Below are 23503 nucleotides of genomic sequence, written 5' to 3' on the forward strand. Positions count from 1 at the left end.
CGTAAACAAATCACATGGCAACAATAGATTAAAAATATTAATACTTAATATAAATCAGCTGTTCATACAGCCATATGTTTACTAGTAACTTTACAGTGTTGTCACTTTTGCTGCTAAAAAAAAAAACTAGTCTCATTACTTTATTTACTTTATTAATTTTAGAAAGGATTCAAGAACACACAAATACATAAATATCAATCTTATTAAACTGCATAGTAGCTGCAAACTATTCTTATTCCGTATATATGTTGTACTCTAACCATATTTTTACTGCTACCATATTTTCACCACTTGCTATAGTAATCAATGTTTTTTTTTTTCGATGATTGGAGGAACTGTTAAAAATTTTTAAACAAAATGTCTTTGTTTTTTTCAATTTTTTTTTTTCAAATTTATCTGATTAAGTGGTTACTGCCACAGGAGTGCTATGAGAAGAAATCAATAAACAGTGCTATGTTATGAAGTTATATAAAAATAATATACTTAGGTAACACTGATGACAATTTATTTGTGCTTACAGATTTCTATAAACTAAAAAAACCTCTGTGAACAAAAAAAATGCTGCAAAAGGTAAGGTAACATACAAAAACATATTTCACATTTTAAGGTTTCAACAAAAAAATTATTTTATTACAATACTGCAAAATAAAAATGTGTATTAAATATATGACTAGAAACAAAAAACATTACGAATATTTGTATTGGTGAAGATGAAAACAGCTATAATTCATGTAAATAATAGTATCATATAAGTGATTATAAAAAATCATACAGCCAGCTGCACTCACTCATTAATATTTAATTCAGTGTAAAAAGTATACAACACAGAAAAAATTGTAGTTTGAACTAGTGTAAAATTGAAAATTAAAAAAAAAATATCCTTTTTATTAAGTATCTTTCATACATGGTGATCTAAAAGTCTGTTTTTTAGATTCTATAACAAGCAATAAATTTTGGTTTTGCAATTGATGGTAATCGATTTATCTATGTGTACCTGGAATCGTACATGGTGATTTTAACCAATTTTGGGGAGCTGAATTCAAACTGTTATCAAAATTAGATACGTACGAATAAGACATACAATTTTTTACCAACAAATGCATAATCATTGGAAATGGTTTTAAAATAACAACTTTCAAAAATTTAAATTATTGGAATTGTCTTAGGTTTATGGTACAGATGCTCCATGGTCAGAATATCCTGATCACTGACAAAACCCAAATTTTTGGAAAAAAAGTCTAGGTGGGAGTGTAGGAGATTAATTTTTAACGACATTCTGCATCCTAAACATTTGTAGTTTTCTAACAGCTTACTAACCAAAAAACATCTTTTCATCTTTTCTGATGCCTAAAAACCACCAACAACATGTTTGAAGGACTTCGATGCAGCTAATTCATATTCGTTAAGTTTATTGCCATTTATTGAGTCCTTAAGCAGTTTCTTGATTTTCAGACTCATAAATATATATCCTCCTTAAGCTTACCATCATTCTTAGAATCAATAAAATACAAAAAGCATATGTGGCAAGTTTGCAGTGATCTGAAAATTGTTGCATTACTTCTTGGTTTACAAGGTGGGTTTATGAAATATTGTTGTTTTCTTTGTCTTTGAAATAGTTTAGATACAAAAGACATTACCAAGTATAGAATTGGCCATTGCAACATAACTTTGTAGCTAATGTAAAGCATTTATCATTAAATGAGAGTGTAAAATCATACTGTTGCTAATTCACATCAAATTCGAGAAAATTTTTGTAAAGGCACTAGACTAAGAAGGACCATGATTTAATCATTTAAAAATAAGTTTTGCTAAATTGAATGATGTTTTAAAAACAACTTTTTAAAAACCTTTATGTGATAACACAATTTCAATAGCGTATTTGAAATCAGCACCCAAATTACAGTGAGAAAAGTTGTGTAACATGTTAGATACAAAATCTTGTGTTGTATAATGACTATTATTTAATTCATTTTTATACGTGTGTTGATAATACAAAGCGTTGAAGTACAGAAAACTAGTACAAATATTTTACGCTTCAGTATTGACAAAAAAATAATAAAAGTACTATTGCTATCAATGAAGACTTTTTCGCAAGATTTCCTAATTCTCCATTACTAATTTATCATAACTGTGGTCTAAAAATTCCTGTATAATTATAGAGAAGAAACTTAATGTTATTATTAGTTGAGGGATCACGTAAAAAGGAATGTAAGGATTTAAGTGTAACAGGTGATTTATATCTTGAGATGTTAATAACTAATAAACAATCATATGTTTGACATTAGCTATTCCTATTATTGGGACTAATATGGGATACCACCTTCTTCCTATCTTTTTCAAGATAGACAACCTCAATCAAACTTTTTCCTGAACGCATAGGATATTTAACAGCTAATGCGATTTTATGCTTTTTTTTATTTGGAGATGCCGAAGATATGGTATTATCTTTGAATGAAAATGACATGAGGTGTCCCAAACTATCGACTGAAAAATCAGTTGATTTTATGAACTAGGACAAAACTTAATAAAAAAAAAAAGTGTAACTCAGCGGTTAGATGCTGACATGAATGAATAAGGTCAGAAGGACAGTACTTTGAACACATCCTCTAATGCAAATAAAGAATGTAATAATAAGACACTTTTTTCATTAACTATTTTCTTATTAGTAGTTAGGGAAACTACCTTTTAGCTCATCGTTGTTTTAAAAAGGAGTGCACACTTAAACTTTATACATTTTAATCAGAAGAAATGGAAACATATAAGGTAAAGTGTCCACTGCACTCTAAGTTGTAACCATAAGATCAAATGGTTATCTCTTTAAATTATAAAAATTATTTACAATTTCAATTTCTTAGGCAGATTTTTATTTAATATTTCTTATTAAAAGACATTACCAATTTTTTTTTTCTTAAATGAATAAAAATAAACAAAAAAATAAAATGCATTAAATAAAAGTCTGCAAAGAGATGGAAGCTGTAGTAAATAACACCGATAGACAAAAAAAGTTTTTTAATGTTTCTCCAAGTGCGATAACATTTCTTGAATTACTTTTTTGCATACATTACAGATCTGTAAACACAATTTTTCTATCAGTCTTAGTTTTAAATAAATTATACTTCAAAAAAAAAAATTGTGTTTTGAAAAATGTAATTATAATTATAATCGAAAAATATAGTTAAAATCTGTAAAATTTATAATTTTTCATGGCCATCCCTGTGCTAGAATGATTTTGTTGATGCTTTTCTTTTATAAATAACCTCAGACACATTTCGAATTAATGTCAATAATTGGCTAGCATGTTAGTATTCCATTTCCCTTCACAGCGGCTTTCCATCACTGAAATATGTGTTGGTGGAAACATTTATCATGTTCATCACTTACATCTCTGAGGTTGTCCAGGAAAAAAATCAGATCCGAGTGGAGGAAATGTATTTTCAAAGTTTCAAAGACATATTACATCCCATAGTTCTGTATGAAGTAAGAAGTTGATTAACAATATCGTGGTAATTGTTGAATTTTTGTTTGCCGAGAAAATTTTTGCAAACATCTTTAAATGAAGCCCAAGCTGCACTTTCTACATTATTTAACATTGAGTTAAATACATCATCTTTGACCGACTCTCTTATTTGAGGACTAACAAAATTCCTTCTTTAATTTTTCCTTCACTTACATTCGGAAATTTCTGCCTGATGTGCAAAAATCCAGGACTGTCCTTCTTCACTGCTTTAACAACATTTTTCAGTAGTCCTAGCTTGATATGAGGAGAAGGTAAAAATATTTTACAAAAGTAACAATCGGTTACATGATCCTTTGGTTCACGCCAAACCATAGGTACACTAAAGGGCAAAGCCTTTTGTGTTCCTTTCAGCCATCCTCTTAAATATACAGAACTATTAGTGCATACTATATGAGGAGCCCACATCTTATCCTGATCACCAATTTTACACTGAAAGTACAAATGATATGCTTTTTTAATTAAAGGTATAATTGTTTTCTATTTGATTTTACGATAAACTCACCACATACATAACAAAAGGCATTCTCATCATTTACACAATTTCGAGGCATTACAACACTGTTAATACATAATACTGTTAATAACGACACAAAATTAATACATCAATAAGACTGAACAAAATTAATTCATTCCTAAATCCAGTCCTTACTACAAACAACACAGCTGTGTTTTCAGCTACATGTTTTGACCTGCACAGACACGATTAATCTTGTCCATGAAGGCTCACTCTTCAGTATTAGATATGATGTCATAATGTGACTAGAATTAAATCATATAATTGTTTATTTTATTATCATAAATATAATTGTTTACTTATGGCTTAAAAATTATGTTAATAAAGTTAAACATTACAAAATGAACTAACAAAATACAAAATAGATCCTGAAAAATTAAAAAAAAATCCATTAATTAAAAATTAAACTTTTCAAAAATGGTTGGTGATAGAAAGGTTCTGAGTTCATATATGTTTTCATCATCAAAAAACAGATTAAAATCATGTATCACATGTTAAGAAACAAAAATTATGTTTAGCAGTGTAATTTGTATAATTAAAAGTGACAATTTTATCTAATCATTACAATTTAGAGTGTAGGGAATATATTACCTTACATGTTTCCATTTGTTATAAATACAGATTTCTTATAAGAGATGTCTTTTAGTTGATTTAAAAAAGTACCATTTTTTTTTTCAGAAACAAACTGATGCATTACTTTAATTCTAAGTTAAAAAATCTATTTAATTTTTTTATTCTAATTAATATAAAATAATACCATAAATATGAAACCTGAAAGAAAATATATAAGTTTAACTTACAGCAGCTGTTTTATCAGCATAATTGCGTGCAGCTAGAACAAAACATGCCTCAGCTTCATTCATACGAGCTTTTGCTAGATCAACATCTTTTAAGCAGGAACCCTGAATATAAATGACTCTTTGTGCCCAAATTTGTACTTGAAGAATCATTCTCATTGTAGTATCTAACTCCATAGGAGATAATAGCACCACATAATAATCCTATAAAAAAATTAATTAGAGTAAAACTTATTACTTTAATATATTTGTATTTTAACTAAATAGAGTAGTATAACGAATTTAAACCATAGTTATTATTTATTCATTGTATGTTATCTATCATACATGTACATGTGTATTAACAGATAAATAACAATATCCTTTTTTATTTCAGTCCAAAGCATATATACCTATCCAGCTGAATTTTAACATAAAACATAGTATACATTTCAGGTTGTATTTACTACATTAAAACAAACTTAAAAAGAAAGTGTTCTTTAAAAGAAAGAGCACTAAAGAGAACAACATAACCAACAAATAAAACCTACAAGACTAAAGTAAAATACAAATTAAAACAAATGATAAAACTCACAACTAAAATTCCAAACAACCTCTCAATTCAATTAATAAGTCCCGTGTTCACTAGTATGTGGGACAATCAATCGACTTACTATTGTGTCCAGCCGGCTTTCTAAACTTGGAAAATTTGCACAAGTTGGTGAGCCACCCGCCTTTTCAACAGGACAACTATCAACATGATGCCCCACATCTCCAATTTTTGTATTTTGATTATGTATTTTGAAAGAATAAAACATTGGTGTCCTGACTTGACCGACATAGTAGAAAAATACTGGAAACTGCGTGAGATAGAATGTGTATGAAAGTCTTGTGCAAACTAAAAATCCTTTCCAAAAGAAACTTTTACACAAGAAACCTGAAAACAATCATCACATTAATGCTATTTATTAATTTATTTATTAATGCCATTTTTTCCACTACCTTACCCAAGGTATTAAGGAGGCTAAGTGGTCTGTAAGATATATCTCCATTTTCCTTTGGACCCTTCTGAAGGAACACAATTCTGGCTTCTTTCCAGCACGCCGGGAAATTTCTATTCTCCAGGCCCTGACTGGTAATCTCCAGCATTTCCCATGGGACTCTCCTAACTAGACCCTTTAGGAGCGCCGCAGGAATCCCGTCCAATCCGGGGCTCTTTTTATTCCCAAGATGCCCGACCGCTGCGATTAATTCTCCAAGAGTGAACCTCCTGCTGTCACAATTAATGATTCCCTCGATCACCTCTTCTGTACAAGGAAATAACTCACTAATTTCCTGTTCCGCTTGCGACCTACTTAAAATAGCCAGGCGCCTGCCAAATCTCTTTGTAATTATTTTATACGCCTGTCCCCAGGGGTCGTTGAATAACTCCTCACACAATACCCGCCAGCGATTTCTCTTTGCTGTCCTAATAGCCCTATTTAATGATCGTCTATCTTTAATATATACAAGGGCCGCTGCCTCATATTCTTGTTCACCTGTGATCCTGAGTCGTTGTTTCTTTCTACTGGATTTTTGTAACTTATCTCTTAGGGTCTCTATTTGCTTTGACCACCAATATGCTGAGCTTCTCTTTCTGCTCCTCCCTTTCTGTGTCTCTCCTCCCTTTCCATCTCTTGTTTGACTACATTGGTCAGCACCAGCGGTGTTAATTCAGTCATATTTATGAGCCTCGTGGATGTCCTACTAACTATTCTTTCAATCTCTTCTGCCATAAACTTCTGGGGTAACAGTCTTTCTATAGTAGCAAACATCGAATCATCAATACAAATTCTGGTCGCTAAATGATCACTGGCGTGAGGTAATACTCGCCAGTCCCATTGCTCCCCTCTCCACCTGTTGTCCAGGATTGTAAGGTCCAGAACCGACGAGTGCCCTCTCGCCTGATAGGTGGGGTTACTGTCATTGACACAATGACCGCCAATAGAGCTCATAGTGTCCGTCAATATTTCACCTCTTCTATTTGTGTAAGCACACCCTGTAGCCACTGATTTACAGTTAAAATCCCCCAGGAGTATAAATTTCTTCCTATTTCTAGTAGTTATTCTTTGTATGGTATCCATGCATCTCACAAATTCACTCAACTCACAATTAGGCGAAATATATACTGCAATTACGAGTATAGAGTCGGATTCAATTGCCACTATTTCTTTCGATCTCGCAGTTTTCCTCCAGGCTATTCTCCCACTGATATCTCTCACCACTACATCCCCTTCTGTATCGGCTATCCAGCCCGCTCTTGCTGCTACATAAATGTTGGGTACTGTAACCACCAACAAGTCGGTCCTCTGTGACACCGCCAGTTCACTGACCAAATCACATGACATAGAACTCCGATTAGTATTAACTAGGAGAGCCCTAAGCATTTTGATTTTTTAAACATGCCCAAGCCCCTGTTCGGTGATCCTGGCTCCCGCAGTTAAGACAGCTACTGAGCTCTTTACAATCTGCAATTTTGTGACCTTTGCCCCCACAATTGAAGCAAAGTTCAATCTATCTGGGCCGTTACACTCACTCCTGCGATGTCCCGTGCTCCAACATCTGAAACACCTTTCTTGATCTTCTCGTATGTACGCCCTACAATTGACCCATCCTATCTTTATTCTTTGGTGAACCAATCTGCATGCTGCTCTGTAGGACGTGACTGCCGTAGCATTCTGTGTTTCATCATACCCTGGTCTTATGGATGTAATTTTAACCTCTTCACCATCCCCTGCCCTATTCATTATTGCTGCCAGTATCTCCTGTTCTGGAGTATCCATTTCAATGTCCCTTATGTGCACTATTGTTCTTCTATCTGCTCTAGTTTTTAAGTCTACTTGCAGGTCCGCGGCTTTATCCCTGAGCGTACTAGTAAAATCTGCTGCACTTTGAGCCCCCTTGATGCGGACATGTAACTCCTCATTCCTACCTTTTCTGAGGGATATGATGTCATTGGCCTCGTCACTATTTACCGCAGATTTCATTGTTTTGAGTAGTTCAGCATACAACTTACCCACTGCTTTTACTATCACTGTGCGGCTCTCCTCCGCAGGTGGAGTGGCCTTCTTTATTGCCGCTTGTCCCGGCCTTAACTGTCTTGCCTGTGTATCTGCATGGAGTGTCAATACTCTAACCGGCTCCACCTGGTCTTTTGTTATATATTACAATGCCTTTTTGGTATAATTACCAATGCTTCCGGGCAGCAGTAAAAATGCAGTCCCCGGTGATTGTTGTAAAACCTTGCTAATTGCCTTAAGAACGATGTTCATTCTTATTTTCTCCGCTGCTCTTGAATCATAGTATATTTTATATTTACTTCTTCTGACTTCAACTGTTTCTTCTCCAATAATGGAAATTTCAACCTTTAATATATCGCCCGCCTTATACTTTAAACGACTACCTTCACTATCCTCTGCTCTATTGACTTTTGCTGTCATTAATTCTACAAGTATCTCCCGCTTCCGCAGGAACTTCTGTGATGTTTAAAATTCTTTCTCGCAATGTATTTGGCCATTTCCTCGGTAAGAGCTCTATTAATTTCATGTCTGACAAATCTCCAGACAATACTGCCTCCATGTCCACCTCCATAGCCACTGTGTCTGTCTGTGTAGCCTGAGTGGCTGACGCCAATGGGGGAGACATTTCTATCAACGATTTCAACCCCAAGTATATATTTTTTTCAATTCCTGCTCATGTTCGTTAATATACTTGGATACCCGGGCTCCCATATGTTGCTTAAGGGAGATCATGACCAATCCCAACTGATAGGTCAGGCTCCCCAAACTTCCAGGCGAAGGTTCCTCTTCTTCTGATGAACCCTGATGTGCTCTTTTTTCCCCTTTACTTCTACTTTCTTCGACGTGGATGCCTTCGAAAAACTACCACTTTGGGAGGCCATATCTTCCGTCGGGAGTGAGCCTCGGCGACGCATTATAGCTAGTTACACTCTGGAGACAATTCCTTTTCCAACAAGTACCCACACATGATGGAACCCCATTTTAGGGGTTCCAAAATGGGGGGCCCCAAAAAAATTGGGGGATGGGGGGTCTGGGGATAGGCAATTTTATGATTTGGATAGATATTTTGGAATCGGAGCTATAGGGAAAAAGTTATAGTTCTGAAACTGGAACCCCTATAACACTTCGTTTGACTTAGAATATTTCACTACTGAAGATTTATTAAACGAAAATAAATCTAAGTTCTTGTTTACTTTCGTCTGAGTATGACGTAACTGACAAGCCAAAGCTTGTCAGTATAACTTAAAATATTTTACTGTAACTTATATAATATATAACCTTAAAATAACTTATTCACTTAAAAAATGTTAAGTTTAATTCACTCCGTTATATTGTATTGTAAAGACAATCCATTCCAATCACAATACAACCCACCAAAACCAGAAAAAATAATAAAAAATTTCACTTTTCACTTGAAAAATATTTAACTTATAAAAAAGTCAAATAACTTACCTAATCCGTAACCAAATCACATAAAATTTTATAATTTAGTCACTTCACACTGATAAGGAAATGATATATTTGAAAAAACTTTTTTTAAAACGAAAATCTTTTACCAGAATAAAGGATGCAATTTTAATTTTTTTAACAGGACGCACACGAATTTCCTTTAAAATGATTTTACAAAAAAATTAATTATTAAATTTACTAGGGTTAAATTCTTGTATCGATAAATTATTGGGATTTCATTCTAATATTGTAAAAATAGATACAGAATAAGGAAAGAGAGGTCATTCATTAATTTAGTTTTGTTTGAAATGTTCATCTTTAATTATTTATAAAGGATTCCAGAAAGTTCTACGTTTCTAATAGACTTATCTGTTAAAGAGTTAAGTGCGGTGAATGGGAATAAAGATGATTTTTTGCATATGTATATAAAAAGTAACTGATTTTAGTAAAAGAATATCTATAACCTTTTTTAAAACTTATTAAATTCCCTGCAGTTTAGTTCTATTATTTATTCTTTAGAAGATGGACCATTGAATGTAAAAATAGGAAAAGAAAAAATTATTGAGGTAGAAGAATTTTGTTATTTGAGAAGTAGAATTAGTAAAGATGAACGAAGCAGGAGCGATATAAAATGCCGAATAGCACAGGCGAAACGAGCCTTCAGTCAGAAATATAATTTGTTTACATCAAAAATTAATTTAATCGTCAGGAATAGATTTTTGAAAGTATATTTTTGGAGCGTACCTTTATTTGGAGTTGAAACTTGGACGATCGGAATACCTGAGAAGTAAAGATTAGAAGCTCTTGAAATGTGATGCTATAAGAGAATTTTAAAATCAGATGGGTGGATAAAGTAACAAATGAAGAGGTATTGCGGCAAATCGATGAAGAAAGAAGAATTTGGAAAAGTGTAGTTAAAAGAAGAGACAGACTTATAGGCCACATATTAAGGCATACTGGAATAGTCGCTTTAATATTGGAGGGACAGGTAGAAGGAAAACATAGTGCAGGCAGGCAACGTTTGGAATATGTAAAACAAATTGTTAGGGATGTAAAATATAGGGGGTATAACGAAATGAAACGACTAGCACTAGATTGGAAATCTTGGAAAGATGCATCAAATCAGTCAAATGACTGTAGACAAAAAAAAATTTATTCTTTACGATGAAAAATAATTTAGTTATGACGTTTGTAAATATTTCAATTTTTGATTTCCTCAGAAGAATGCTCGTTTTTTTTTGGCAGTAAACGTGAAAAGCAAATCCAAACGAATGAAAGATAGGGTTTAGTGACATTAGTAGTATCTATCCACTTGATTTTTCTTAATTTATTATACCTACAGAACTGATCTGAGTTATAGAAAGTATACTTAAAACGTGTGATTTCATTGAGAAAAATAATTTTTTAGGGACAATAGTTCTTATTTAACTAGAAGAAGCAAAGGACAAACTGGTATAATATTTTACAATTTAAATTTAACAATACGATACAAATTGAGTACTCATCTATGAAAAAAATATCATACTATTTTTTTTAAAAAATCAAAATTTTTAACTTGAAATATTAAAAATTTGATATAAATCTTCATATAAAAACATCAAATTCCAAATTATTTAGAAAGGTTTAAATAAATTGGTATAATTATTTTTTGCTTTGGAAATAAAATGTTTACCTCTGTTTCATTCTCCCTTACGTTGAAAAAGGAATCTTAAAGAATAATGATTATTTTAATCTTTAGGATTTTTCTGAATTTTCATGAGAAAAACTAAATATTTCAAACAAAAAATAGTGACCCTTATTCTCTCTACGCCCATTTTTTTTTTTTTTATCAATTTTGATACTATTAATCTCTGAATTTTATAATATCTATAGATTTATAAAGCTTTTCTATACTCTAATAAAACATGTATAAACGTAGTTTTCAGTTATTAAAAAGTAAATAACAATTGTACACGCTTTTTTTTGTTTATTTTATTTGACAGTATTCAAAGAATTTTCAATCCCATTATTCATTTCGAACATTTTTATTTGACTTGAATTCCATTTATAATTTGAACATGAAACAATCTCCTTCAATCAGAATAAAATTATAATTGTGATCATAGTCAACGAATGAATTTAATAAACTTAACTATTCACATACCGTAAAGGAACAGCATCAGTTAAAAATTAAAATAAAATTCTGAATTCTGTAGCTTAAAATTAATATCTTTAAAAAATGAGTGGAAAAGAAAGATGTTATTCTGATTTGACTTTGCAAATAAAAACAGGAATTTATAATAATTTTGTTATAATAAGTTCACATGACGTTCACGTTGACATAATTTTAAAACATACGACGATCAACTGATGTAATTATGCAAATATTACAACTTTCATAATTAATATGTGAAGTTTTATTATTGTTACAAATATGCGAGTACCTTAGGATGGAAATTAATTCCGAAAACCCTTCAACGCATCAAATTCACTTGTTGGTAAGAGATTTTTTTGTATATTGACTAGAAAAACATGAATATTTTCTAATTATTTCTGATTTTAATTTATTATTACTACTATTATTATTTTTAATCTTTTTTTTTTTTAATAATTTATTATAGTTAGGTCACCGAGCAACGTAATTTTATTAAATCTGTTTATTGTGTTCAAATTGTTAACTCTTGGATTCTATAGCAACGTCGTTTTCTAAATAAAATATTACTATAAAACAATTTAAAAAAAACTGTAAAACGCTATAGATAGCACCTTAAGAAAACTCTGATAAAGGTAAATACAATCAGCTTACGATATATATATTAGTCATATTGTATATATATAAGTTATGTCTTGCATAATTAACATTTTTAGAATTATCTTTAGAAAAAAAGGTAAAAAAAATGAACAATTAGAAACGATAGACGATCTCCTAGATGAACTCCAACGTCTTCGTGAAGAAACCACTCTCGATTTCCAACACATCCAACGGCTTCAAAAAGAATTCCTACTATACCAACACCAGGCGCCTGCAGCCCTTTACCATATAAATCTTATGGAACAAGAAAACATATCCCAAAATGACACACTAAGAGCTTTAGAAACAGAATTACAACACAAAATGAACTTAGTTGACAAAATTGAAACTACGAAAAAACTTGGCAACTTAGAACATAAATTTACTAATAGTTGTAGTTGTAGATGTAGTTGCAGTAGTAGTAGTAGTAAAAATTTCCATTAAATAACAAAAGGCTGCTCATTACCAAAATTACAGTATAAATACCCTTGTCAATCATTAGTAACTATTGAAAATTATTTCACCATGTATATAAATTACTAATCACTAATTATATATAAAATTTTCTTGTACTTGTTTTTTTTTTTTAAATATAGAGATATATTTCTTTATTCTTTACCTGCAGTGCACCCATACTGTCGAACGTTTTTCAACCTATCTGCAATTGTGTTATCATCCAGGTGATGATAACACAATCATTGTGTTCATCTGAACACAATCATCGAGGAAGGTGTATTTTTTTAAATGACAGGATGAGCATGTCATGAATGAGGTATTTTCAAACTTCCTACTAGGGTGCACTGTTACACACATTATTATTATTATTATTATTATTATTATTATTAATTATTATTATTTAATCGCACAAACAAATTTAACAATTACATTTACAAAATTAACATTCAAATTCAGTACACTTAACATTCACAACTACCATTAACATCATACATTTTAAAATTAACATTCATAACGTTAAATTAATCACAGTACAATTACATTTACAAAATTAACATTCAAATTCAGTACACTTAACATTCACAACTATTTACAAACTTCCTACTGGTGTGCACTGTTACACGTTATTATTATTATTTAATCCCACAGTACAATTACATTTACAAAATTAACATTCAAATTCAGTACACTTAACATTCACAACTACCATTAACATTCATACATTTTTAAATTAACATTCATACGTTAAATTAATCACAGTACAATTATATTCACAAAATTAACATTCAAATTCAGTACACTTAACATTCACAACTACCTACCATACCTTAACATTCATACATTTTACTTGTTCGTTGCTGTTACTTATTCCAGCATATAGTCCTCTAAGAAGCCATCAATATTCTGTGCGCCTGGTGTCTCCATTCTGATGGCAAAACTTTTCTCACGTTATTTTTCAAACCTTTCTGGAATATTTTCTTAATGTTAGTCTTAATCAACCTATATTGCAGCGGCCTTCCACTTTACTCTCCCACCGATCCTGTAAATTTTTGTGCATATCTAAAAGCTTTCGATAGGATTCCCGCACACCTTTGTTCTCATTCCACTCTTCTTACTTGTTTCATCAGTGTATCGTTCTAAGACTTCAAATTTTATTATAATTAATATTACTTTCTATTAGGTTAATACGTCCATTTCAATTAGGGCTTGGATTTCAGCCTTTAGTTGTCCTCTAAGAAGCCATCAATATTCTTTGCGCCTGGTGTCTCCATTCTGATGGCAAAACTTTTCTCACGTTATTTTTCAAACCTTTCTGGAATATTTTCTTAATGTTAGTCTTAATCAACCTATATTGCAGCGGCCTTCCACTTTACTCTCCCACCGATCCTGTAAATTTTTGTGCATATCTAAAAGCTTTCGATAGGATTCCCGCACACCTTTGTTCTCATTCCACTCTTCTTACTTGTTTCATCAGTGTATCGTTCTAAGACTTCAAATTTTATTATAATTAATATTACTTTCTATTAGGTTAATACGTCCATTTCAATTAGGGCTTGGATTTCAGCCTTTAGTTGTCCTCTAAGAAGCCATCAATATTCTTTGCGCCTGGTGTCTCCATTCTGATGGCAAACATTTTCTCAGGTTATTCTTTTTTCAGACCTTTCTGGAATATTTTCTTAATGTTAGTCTTCATCAACCTATATTGCAGCACCCTTCCACTTTACTCTCCCACCTAGTTTTTTTAAATTATTTTTACTTTTATGTTTCTTTTAAATAAACTTATCGTATTTTTAAGACTTGAATCTTACACGGGCACAGCGGTTCAAATCCGACTTCATCTCCTTTTTTTTTAACTTAAATATATTGATTTATTAATAATTATTTACCTGATTGTAAAAAAGAAATTACGATAAATAATATTCAATAATAATATTAAAAAAAATGAAAAGTATCAGAAGTTATTAATGAAATAAAATTTTATGTACTTTTTACTAAAAAAAAAATGCGTAATGTAATTTAATAGGCGTACAAGGAAGTCATGTGGTGACCATATCAGATTTTTTTATGTTAACGGTCATAATTTAAGTAAAAATTCTCTTATTTTCTTAATGTTAGTCTTCATCAACCTATATTGCAGCGGCCTTCCACTTTACTCTCCCACCGATCCTGTAAATTTTTGTGCATTTCTAAAAGCTTTCGATAGGATTCCCGCACACCTTTGTTCTCATTCCACTCTTCTTACTTGTTTCATGAGTCTATCATTCTAATTGTTCAGATTTTATTATTATTAATATTCTATTAGGTTAATACTTTAGTTTAAATTTGTTTTAATACTATTAGTTAGTACTAATAGTATTAATAGTACTAATAGTATTTGTTTTAATACTATTTGTTTAGTACTATTAGTTAGTACGTAATAACTTGGTTGTCCAAGTTGTGGCAACGAAAATGTTGCATTTAAAATCCTAACTAATATCGAGGAAGCTGTGAAACCATATAAGGAGGGTATTTAAAAAATGCTTATGAAGATTAAATACCCGATTCGACAATTTGTTGTTATAAGATTTATAAAACCGAAAAAACATATTGCGTAACTTATTGTAATTTATAAGTAATTGTAATATGACATTTTATATATTGGAGTAAAAATACTATTTACTTCTACTGATTGTACAATCTATGGATTGTACGGTTTATAAAGTTTGAGAAAGCTAATATGGTATACGATATTCGACGATGGGAGCAAATTTTATCTCATACTCTTTTGTTACAATTGCTGTTTTATAAAAATCCAGGCTTGAGATCAACAGATAAATCGTATAACAGCGATTTGAGGACAACCAAGGAAAGTACTCAAGATAACCGGCGCTCATTTAATGATGCCGGATATCAGGGGAAAAGCATTAAATCCTACAAATACATTTAACAACATCGTAAAGTTGTTGAAGCATGAAAGACTTAATAATAAGACCTTTGAGTGAGACGTATTCCTTCACCTCTATTCGACAACAACTACCTATTAGCAAAACCATATAGAAACGTATGAATCCTTATGCTGATCAAATGTTCAATTCAATGACTACGATGTCATAATTATGTGAGGAAATACTAGGCCACAAAATACTAGGCAAGTAAATGTTAGGCAAGGAAATGTTGAGTGTTGAAATGACAGGACAGTAAATGGTTAGGTAAAATCAGATCTACTAATGAAATGGGTTTGTTATGATAATGCTTCATCAGGTCTAGGTAGAATGGATTGGGCACTTTTTATGGGTAACCTAAATACTGAGTCTGTACCCGTTATGGTAGTGGGTGTAAGGGCTGGTGTAACACTGACCACTCGCAGAGAGTGCGGTGAATCGATTTACGTACGATTTCGATGTGCGTTTTCTAATAGGTCGTCGTCGACGAATATTGGCGAAGGATAAGTCTCAACTGAACGGTCTTTAAAGAACAACATTCTGTTGTTCATGTACTACAGTTACTGATTTTCATTTGACCGCAGCATTAAAAGACCGTGGTCTTACATTGCTATTACGCGATTTATTTGTCGGTCTCAAAGGTTTTTTTTTATAAAATAGGACTTATTAAATAATACTCTGTTGCCTGGTATAATTAAAACAACTGTGTAAGGGATCGAATTGCAGATTGGTTGAAAAACTACCCTTTTCCACTCCCTATGGGAATTTCTAGTAAATTTCCATAATGTCGATCCCTGTCGACAACAGTTTTGAGTGTTTTATAGTAGGCCTCCGGGGGAGAGATTTCACTCTTTAACAAAAAAAAATCTCAACGCGCCATGGATGCTACAACATGAAATCTTATTTCTATTGTGGTGTGGAAATGTATCCAAACAAATGGTAAATAATGTAGATTCCTGAGCTTAGTGAATACAGAAAAAGAAGCTTTAAAGTAATATGTCATAGATTTTCCTGAAGAATAGCTAATTATGATTGTGAAGAACAGTCATGGTAATCAGAATTCTAAACCAAGTGGTTGATAAAACAAATAACATCAAAGCACTTTTCCAGGTTGGCTGATCGGCTGCATTCAATTCGATATATTGACATCAAAGATAAAGAAAACCTCACTTTGGAAGGCTTTTATTATTCCTTTAACCATATAAGATGTGGTATGTATATTAGATTAGGGAAAATGGAAAAAATTAAAACTTATTTAAACTAAATCTGATAATTTAAATAAAGTTAAATAAATAGGCTTATCATATTTTTCTGGGTCCAACTCGGGATATATTTTTGAAATTAAGTCTTAACAGTTTAGTGAAACATTAAACTATCTATTCAGTTTATTTGTCATTAGATATGACCTTTTTCAGAAATGGTTTGTTTGTTTTAATTACAACATAAAATTCATAACAAGTAAGTTCTGAATTAATTTTTAACATTTAGCAGATGTTTAACAGCAGATACTGAAAGTTGACCCCTTTCTGCAAACCAAATGCTTCCCATAATTGAAAAAACTCTCAACTAGAGCAGATGTCCCAGGCAAAGACATTGCAAAATCAACCATTTTAGAAATATTGCAACATTAAGTCCGCCTTAAAAATTGCATTCCACTTCTCTTCAATAGTATCTGGTACTTTTTCAGAACTTGAACCACAACCTATCCTTTGGTTTTAAATTTCCTGGTTCAACAATGTTCGTTCAATCAAATAATTTATACTTTTTACTTTTATAATTTCATTAACAACTTGTGCACTTTCTTCTAGATCAGACCAGGCAATTTCATTTCGTAGATTTTATCCACTGAAACTTACTAACTTTATCAAAACTGGTTCTTCACAACTCTTAGTATTGGATACTAGAATTATAAAAATTGTCTACGCTTGAGAAGAATTTTTGTTCCTGAACATCATTATTTTCTTTGAGTCCATAGCAATTGTTTGACAAAAGTATAAATTTGTGGGTTTTTCTTTCCTGAAGTTGATAAATTAATTAAGAATATGTCTGAAATGCTTCTGTTGCTGTGACAGAATTAGCTTCAGATTTCTGAACTGCATTATTAAATAACTGTAGAGTACCATAGAAAAATTTCAAAAAAGTTCATTTTTCAGATTTTCAAAAAAATCAAACATTAATTTTGTGCATTTGTCACAAGAGAAGTATGATTTTAGACCATAAAAAACAAAATAATTCTTTCTATTGAAGGTAACAGATTAAGGAACATTGTGCTGCTATAAAGTAATACATTTTTGTAATCTGTTTCCATAAATATACAGAAATCTTTAAGTTTAATCTTTCAGTATACATGTGAAAATATTTATAAATTTTTATTACAATAACCTCTATATCCAGGGGTAGAGAATCACATGCCATTTGTACTGAACTGTGTACAATGTGGGCTGGACAAACAATACCTAAAATAGGTCTATCTAAATCACTTTGAAATTTTCTGAACACATTTTCATTCCCCTTTCTCATCACACCACCAAAATTATTGTTAGTATTATCAGCAGTACAACAAACCAACTTTTCTTCAAGTTTGTAATTTTTCACACACTGCAAAATACACTGAGTCAAAATTTGAGCAGTTTAAACTGACATTTCAATGAAATTTAAAAGTTTAACTTGAATTCCCTCCTCCAGACTCAAATATCTTACAGCAATTGGAATGTGTTTTACTTCACTTCTGTTTGAGCTCCATTGTTACTGGTACAACTTTTTTTTTCCATAGAACGCAACACATCAAATGCAAATGGCAAAATAAGGTTAACAATAATTGCCTTGGTTGTGATTCTAACACATGAAAATTTTGGGTCACATAACTTTTTAACCAGTTTAGTTGTGCAGTCATGTTTTGAAACTGAGTTTATATCTAGCAGTGTGGTATGAAAATGTAGCTTTTTTAGCAGCACATTCAGATCACTGTTACTGTTATTCCCATCTTTGGCTTTAAAAAAAATCTTTTATGTTTAGTGAAGCAGTAACATTAGTAGCACTTCTATGTTTAGCTGTTTTCACGTGGTACTCAATATCACCCTTTCCTTTATGTGAAACAGAAAATTCTCCGGGACATTGCGTGCAATAAATACGTTCATTGTTACGGTCATTACACAATTTTAAAAATTTGTATTCCTGTTGCAGGTTAACATTAAATACACATTTCCTTTTGCCATTGCTAAAGTATGAGACAGAAAACGAATAGAGATAAAATGATTAAAAATGTCTAGACGAGTTATTTCACGCACAAAAACAACATAAACATACTGCCCCTGTTTTGTTGCCAAATGACTAAATAAAAAGTTGTGGTGAGACCAGTAGCCACACCTCCATCAAAATGGACATCAGCGTTTGCTTCAAGGTTGGCTGAGAGATGCATGGCCATAAGAGAATGTTTAAAAATGCGATGTCAAACATATAGGTCTAAAATTAAAAAAAAAATCCTTGCCAGTCATAAAATTCTCAAAACCTGGACAATTTTTGCAACAATTAATGAGAAAGTTTATTTCTTTTATTAGTTAAGATTTGTTCTTCTTGATGGATCTCTTGCAACAGGTTTCTCTAGAGCATCAACAAGGGAGGTCTGTCCGCCTCTCCCTTGTAGAACAGACCGGAGTCCGTAAATTAACCCAAAATCAGGGGTATGAACTGAAGTAGAGTTCACCAAGGGAACTAGGACTAAATTTCGTTTTGCGGACATTTTTAAGATACCAGAGCACACGATCTGCGACTTCATTGCAGACTCTTATAGCCCCCGTAACACATTTTATATTTCACTTTTTTACCTCATAAGCGCCTACTATTAAAATCATCATTATTATTACTAATAAGTAATCCGGCTTTTTTATTCGGATGAGAGTCTCTTATGAGTTTCATCTTGTATAACAGCTACCGATCTCCCTCAGGGGTCTATTTTAAAAAAATTACCGTTCTTTCTTTATTCCTAAACCATTAGTAACGCATTAACGATGGATTATACTCAGAGCACAATTTATCGTCTCTTACACGATGCGAAGATTTTTTTCTCTAGATAAATGCAACTAGGTCATAAGTAAATACCTGCTTGTAGAAACGTTTTTCCTCCGAATGTTAATCCGTTGACAACAGAGTAAGTGAAATAATGCCTGCTTGAAAACACATCCTCTATTTTAAGAAATCAATAGAAAATAAAACGACTTTGATTTTTTTTTTTTTTTATAATACTGTTTAGAAATCAATAAACAAGCATTTGCATAAACTAAAAATCTATAAATATAAAATCAAAATTTTAATTTAAAATGTTACTTACGTAATAGAAGTGAATAATAATCAGAAAACGAAACTTACCTAAAAAAACAAACAAAATAGTTATTGGTATTTATTACAGATTATAGTTCACTAAAAAAAGTATGTAGTTAATATATATTTTAAAACAGTACGTATACAATATAGTTTATTTCACATATAATTATTTATCCTTATTATAGGAATAATAACTTAATGCATATTTAATCAATACATACTAAAATTATTCTTAAAAGGAAGACCGACTTTTCGTTATAATATTAAAATATATTATTTGTTTAAAATCGTAATTTAATTAAAAATAACGAGAAGAGATCCTCCAATCAAGCAAGTTTAAACTCGCTCACCACCATGATTCACTGTATAAACTTGTATGAAATTACACCAATACAAAGTCAACATAACCACAAATTGAGGTTATGTTGTCTGTTGTCGAACTTAAATTGAGCGTAACTGAAAAACGACTCGGTTAGTCTTCATCAAATTTTCACATGCACAACTACAGATGCTCTACCACAGCATATCTAAATTTCAATGAAATGGTTTTGTACATTTTCGAGCCACAAATTTTATATATAGGCTTATAAGGAAATTGCACTTTAATTGAATGGTATTTTCGTAATCCTCATACCATACAACGTAAAAAAAAAATCAATTTCATCCTCCAATATCACTGTGCGACCGACTGTTATACCGTACATTTCTTCGAAAAGTCAGTAAAAAAGAAGCATCTAAATTTTCATTTGGGTCTACTATGTTCAGAAAAAAAAAATCTTTAGAAACCCGATCCTACCCGCAGACTACGTCGATTCACTAAGAATCACTTCGCACTTGTCAAGTGCAAGGAATTAGTCTAACCGTAACTGTCTTAAGAGAAAGGACTAACTCCGAATTATCCTAATTTTGTAAATATTATATCCATTCCTAAGATTATCTAAAAACAGTATCATTTTTTGTTAACTGTTACTGAATTCTGATGACAGAATTTTGTGTATATATATATATATATTGTTTGATACAGGTAACATTATTTCTTCAAATGTCTTTCCTTTATGGGGAATTGTTAGCACAGAAAAGAGTAAAAAATCGCAGGAAGCAAAGTCCGGTGAAGTTGGTTTGATCCCATATTTTGCCAATAATTTCTGGATAAATTATGATGAATTTTCCAAAAGCTGAGATCTCTTGCTTCGAACAACATCTCTTAGACTACAAAGAAAAGTTATGTAGTAGTTTTTATTGCCAATTTGTAGTTTGTCCTTGAGAATCATGACAATGTTTCAGACCATACATCACTACTTATCCAGAGATTCATAGTAAAACATACGATCGATCGACTTCAGCAGGCTTCTTACTCACCGGATGTTTCCTGCGATTTTTGACTCTTTCCTAACCTTAAATTCCACTTAAAGGAAAGAGATTTAAAGATTGACTTGCACAGTAGAAATTAAAGACTTTTAAGAAATTGAGACTTTTGAGATGTGGATGTGGCACACAATGAAAAATGTTAGACGGCAACAAATGAAGTATTTAGGAGAATCGTAGAAAACAGAAAAATGCTATACTACTTGAGAGGAAGGGGATTTATTGTTGGTCACTTCAATGAAATATACTAAACAGTAGCCATTTTGGTCATAGTTGTAGTCTGAAGTATTTTACATCAAATGTTTTCTTTTTTATGTATTTTAAAATTGTCACAATTTTACCCTTTTTATTTAAAATGTTTGAGTTGCCTCCTATGGTGATTTCGGGTGTGACAAAAAATAGACTTCAGACAGGAGTAATTGCTAATTTTTTTTTATACAACCCTTTAACAGGCTCTGGGAAGTATACTTCCCACTTATTTAAAAATATTATTTTATTATTGCCTGGGAACTCCAGTGGGCTCCGGGAAGTATAATTCCCACATTTGATAACATTAGAACTGAAAATGGTAAAATTTTGAAAATTATAAAGTTATTCTATTGACAGTTGTATTTAAATTTCAAATAATAATTAATTTAGGAAGAACAGGGATTGGAAGGGAAATTAGGTAGGGATGATGCACGTCACCAACACTGTTTAAAACATATCTGAAAAAAATAATTAAACGCTGCCTGAATGGGAAAAGAGGAATAAAGATCGGGGGAAGTTTTGCTAATGACATGGCGGTACTGGCGGAGAGCCAGTACTGACAGGATTTGCCCGAATGAGAGAACCCTATGAATGAATCCGTCTTTAATCTTATTTCTATAAGTGGAATTTTAAGCTTAGGAAAGAATAAAAAATTGCAACATTGCTTAAGATAAGCGTGTTACATCAAAAGGGCCTACACTTTGAAGAGGACAAATCACGGAACTAAATGAGTTAAGTATTTTTTTATGGGCCAAGATTGGATACTTTTTTAAATCACACCTCTATTATAAACTTCGGTTTCACGTAACTTAATTACAATTACGGTTAAAAACAATATAGTAAACGATCCCTACCGTTGATGACGATATTAAAAATAAAGGACTGCCGTGAATATCGGTAGATTGAGATAAATAATGTAAAGAAGTTATCCATCGTCGCTTAATTTCAATTAGAAATTCTACAATACGAATCTTAGATATACAACACGTAATTTTTTCTTCGCATTCTCCTTAGTTATGTACATGTGAATAAGTGTGTTGGAGATACAAATTAGCAGACTGTACTGGTAGTTATTTACATAACAATAAAAAAAATACCTTTCGGCACGCCAGAAGACGGAGGTAGATTTCACCGGTGCTAAGTAGGGGATAAAAAAGCGTTCCAGTTTAAAGTTAAGAAAAACTTCAATTTTACTCAATACGAAATTGGTTGTTTACTCAATACTACATGTTTAGCATACGACAAGCACCATCTTCTTACAATTTCAGCAAACATTTGGTCGTCCCCTACCGTAAGGGTTGGTTATATCAAAAGTTGTTTAAGACAAAAGTTGTAGATAATGTTTAAAGAACAAACGACCACTTTAAACCGATTCGATATTGTACCTATAAAGGGAGGTATGATCTATTTTTTCTTCGAAACCCCATTTTTTACCCCCCCTCCCCAGAGCCAATGGTTGATCTCAATGGTGATATCAAAAAACTTAACTTAGATAAGTTTTAGGCCCTTAAACAATTTTAAACAATTCGATATTTCACTTAATAAGAAAGTTATAGCTATACTTTGTTTATTCGAAAAAGCTCCCCATTTCCTCTCCAATGGTCCGATTTTGCTCATTAATGAACTCGACCGAGATTTTGGGTCGTTATATTTTACGTATAAATTTGAAAGTGATTGTCGCAAAATTACGGCTGTTATCGTGTCCACAAGAAAGTGAAATATATATAAAAAATGTTGTAATTTTACGGAAGGCGAATCATGGTACCCATTACAATAGGTAGCTTTCTTTTGAAATCTACCTCAAAATGTAGGTAAATATTTTTCCTAATCTTCCTGTAATACGGAATTTTGTTTCTATAGGTAATAACATTTCTGGGGGTAAAAAATATTTAATTTTAAGAATATAAAAAAATCCAAAGTAAAATCATCTTCATTCCAGTGAAGATTGTTATATTTAAGTCAATCAGTCGAATAATTTCTGTAATATATTGAATTCAATTCTTCATAATCATTTTTGAAATATGAAGGTTGCTGAAATACATTTCAATTTTGAAATAAATAGAATCGATCTTTTAGAGTTTAATTATAGATTAAATTATTTTTTTAC

The 23503-nt window shown here is 31.6% G+C and overlaps 1 protein-coding gene across 1 annotated transcript in view; it reads right to left on the minus strand.

Annotated features, from left to right (window-relative positions):
• Window positions 1–4822: 4822 nt before the first annotated feature.
• The window catches only part of LOC142329176 (uncharacterized), a 161488-nt gene continuing 142807 nt past the window's right edge, over window positions 4823–23503 (minus strand). Inside the window, exons 12-13 of the mRNA XM_075373563.1 lie at window positions 19790–19827; window positions 4823–5032 (exon numbers count right to left, since the gene is read on the minus strand). Of these exons, the coding sequence (XP_075229678.1) occupies window positions 4823–5032; window positions 19790–19827 (248 nt within the window). The remainder of the gene's footprint in view (window positions 5033–19789; window positions 19828–23503) is intronic.

The sequence above is a fragment of the Lycorma delicatula genome, chromosome 8, assembly GCF_047948215.1.
Source record: "Lycorma delicatula isolate Av1 chromosome 8, ASM4794821v1, whole genome shotgun sequence".
In the NCBI taxonomy this organism is placed as follows: Eukaryota; Metazoa; Arthropoda; class Insecta; order Hemiptera; family Fulgoridae; genus Lycorma; species Lycorma delicatula.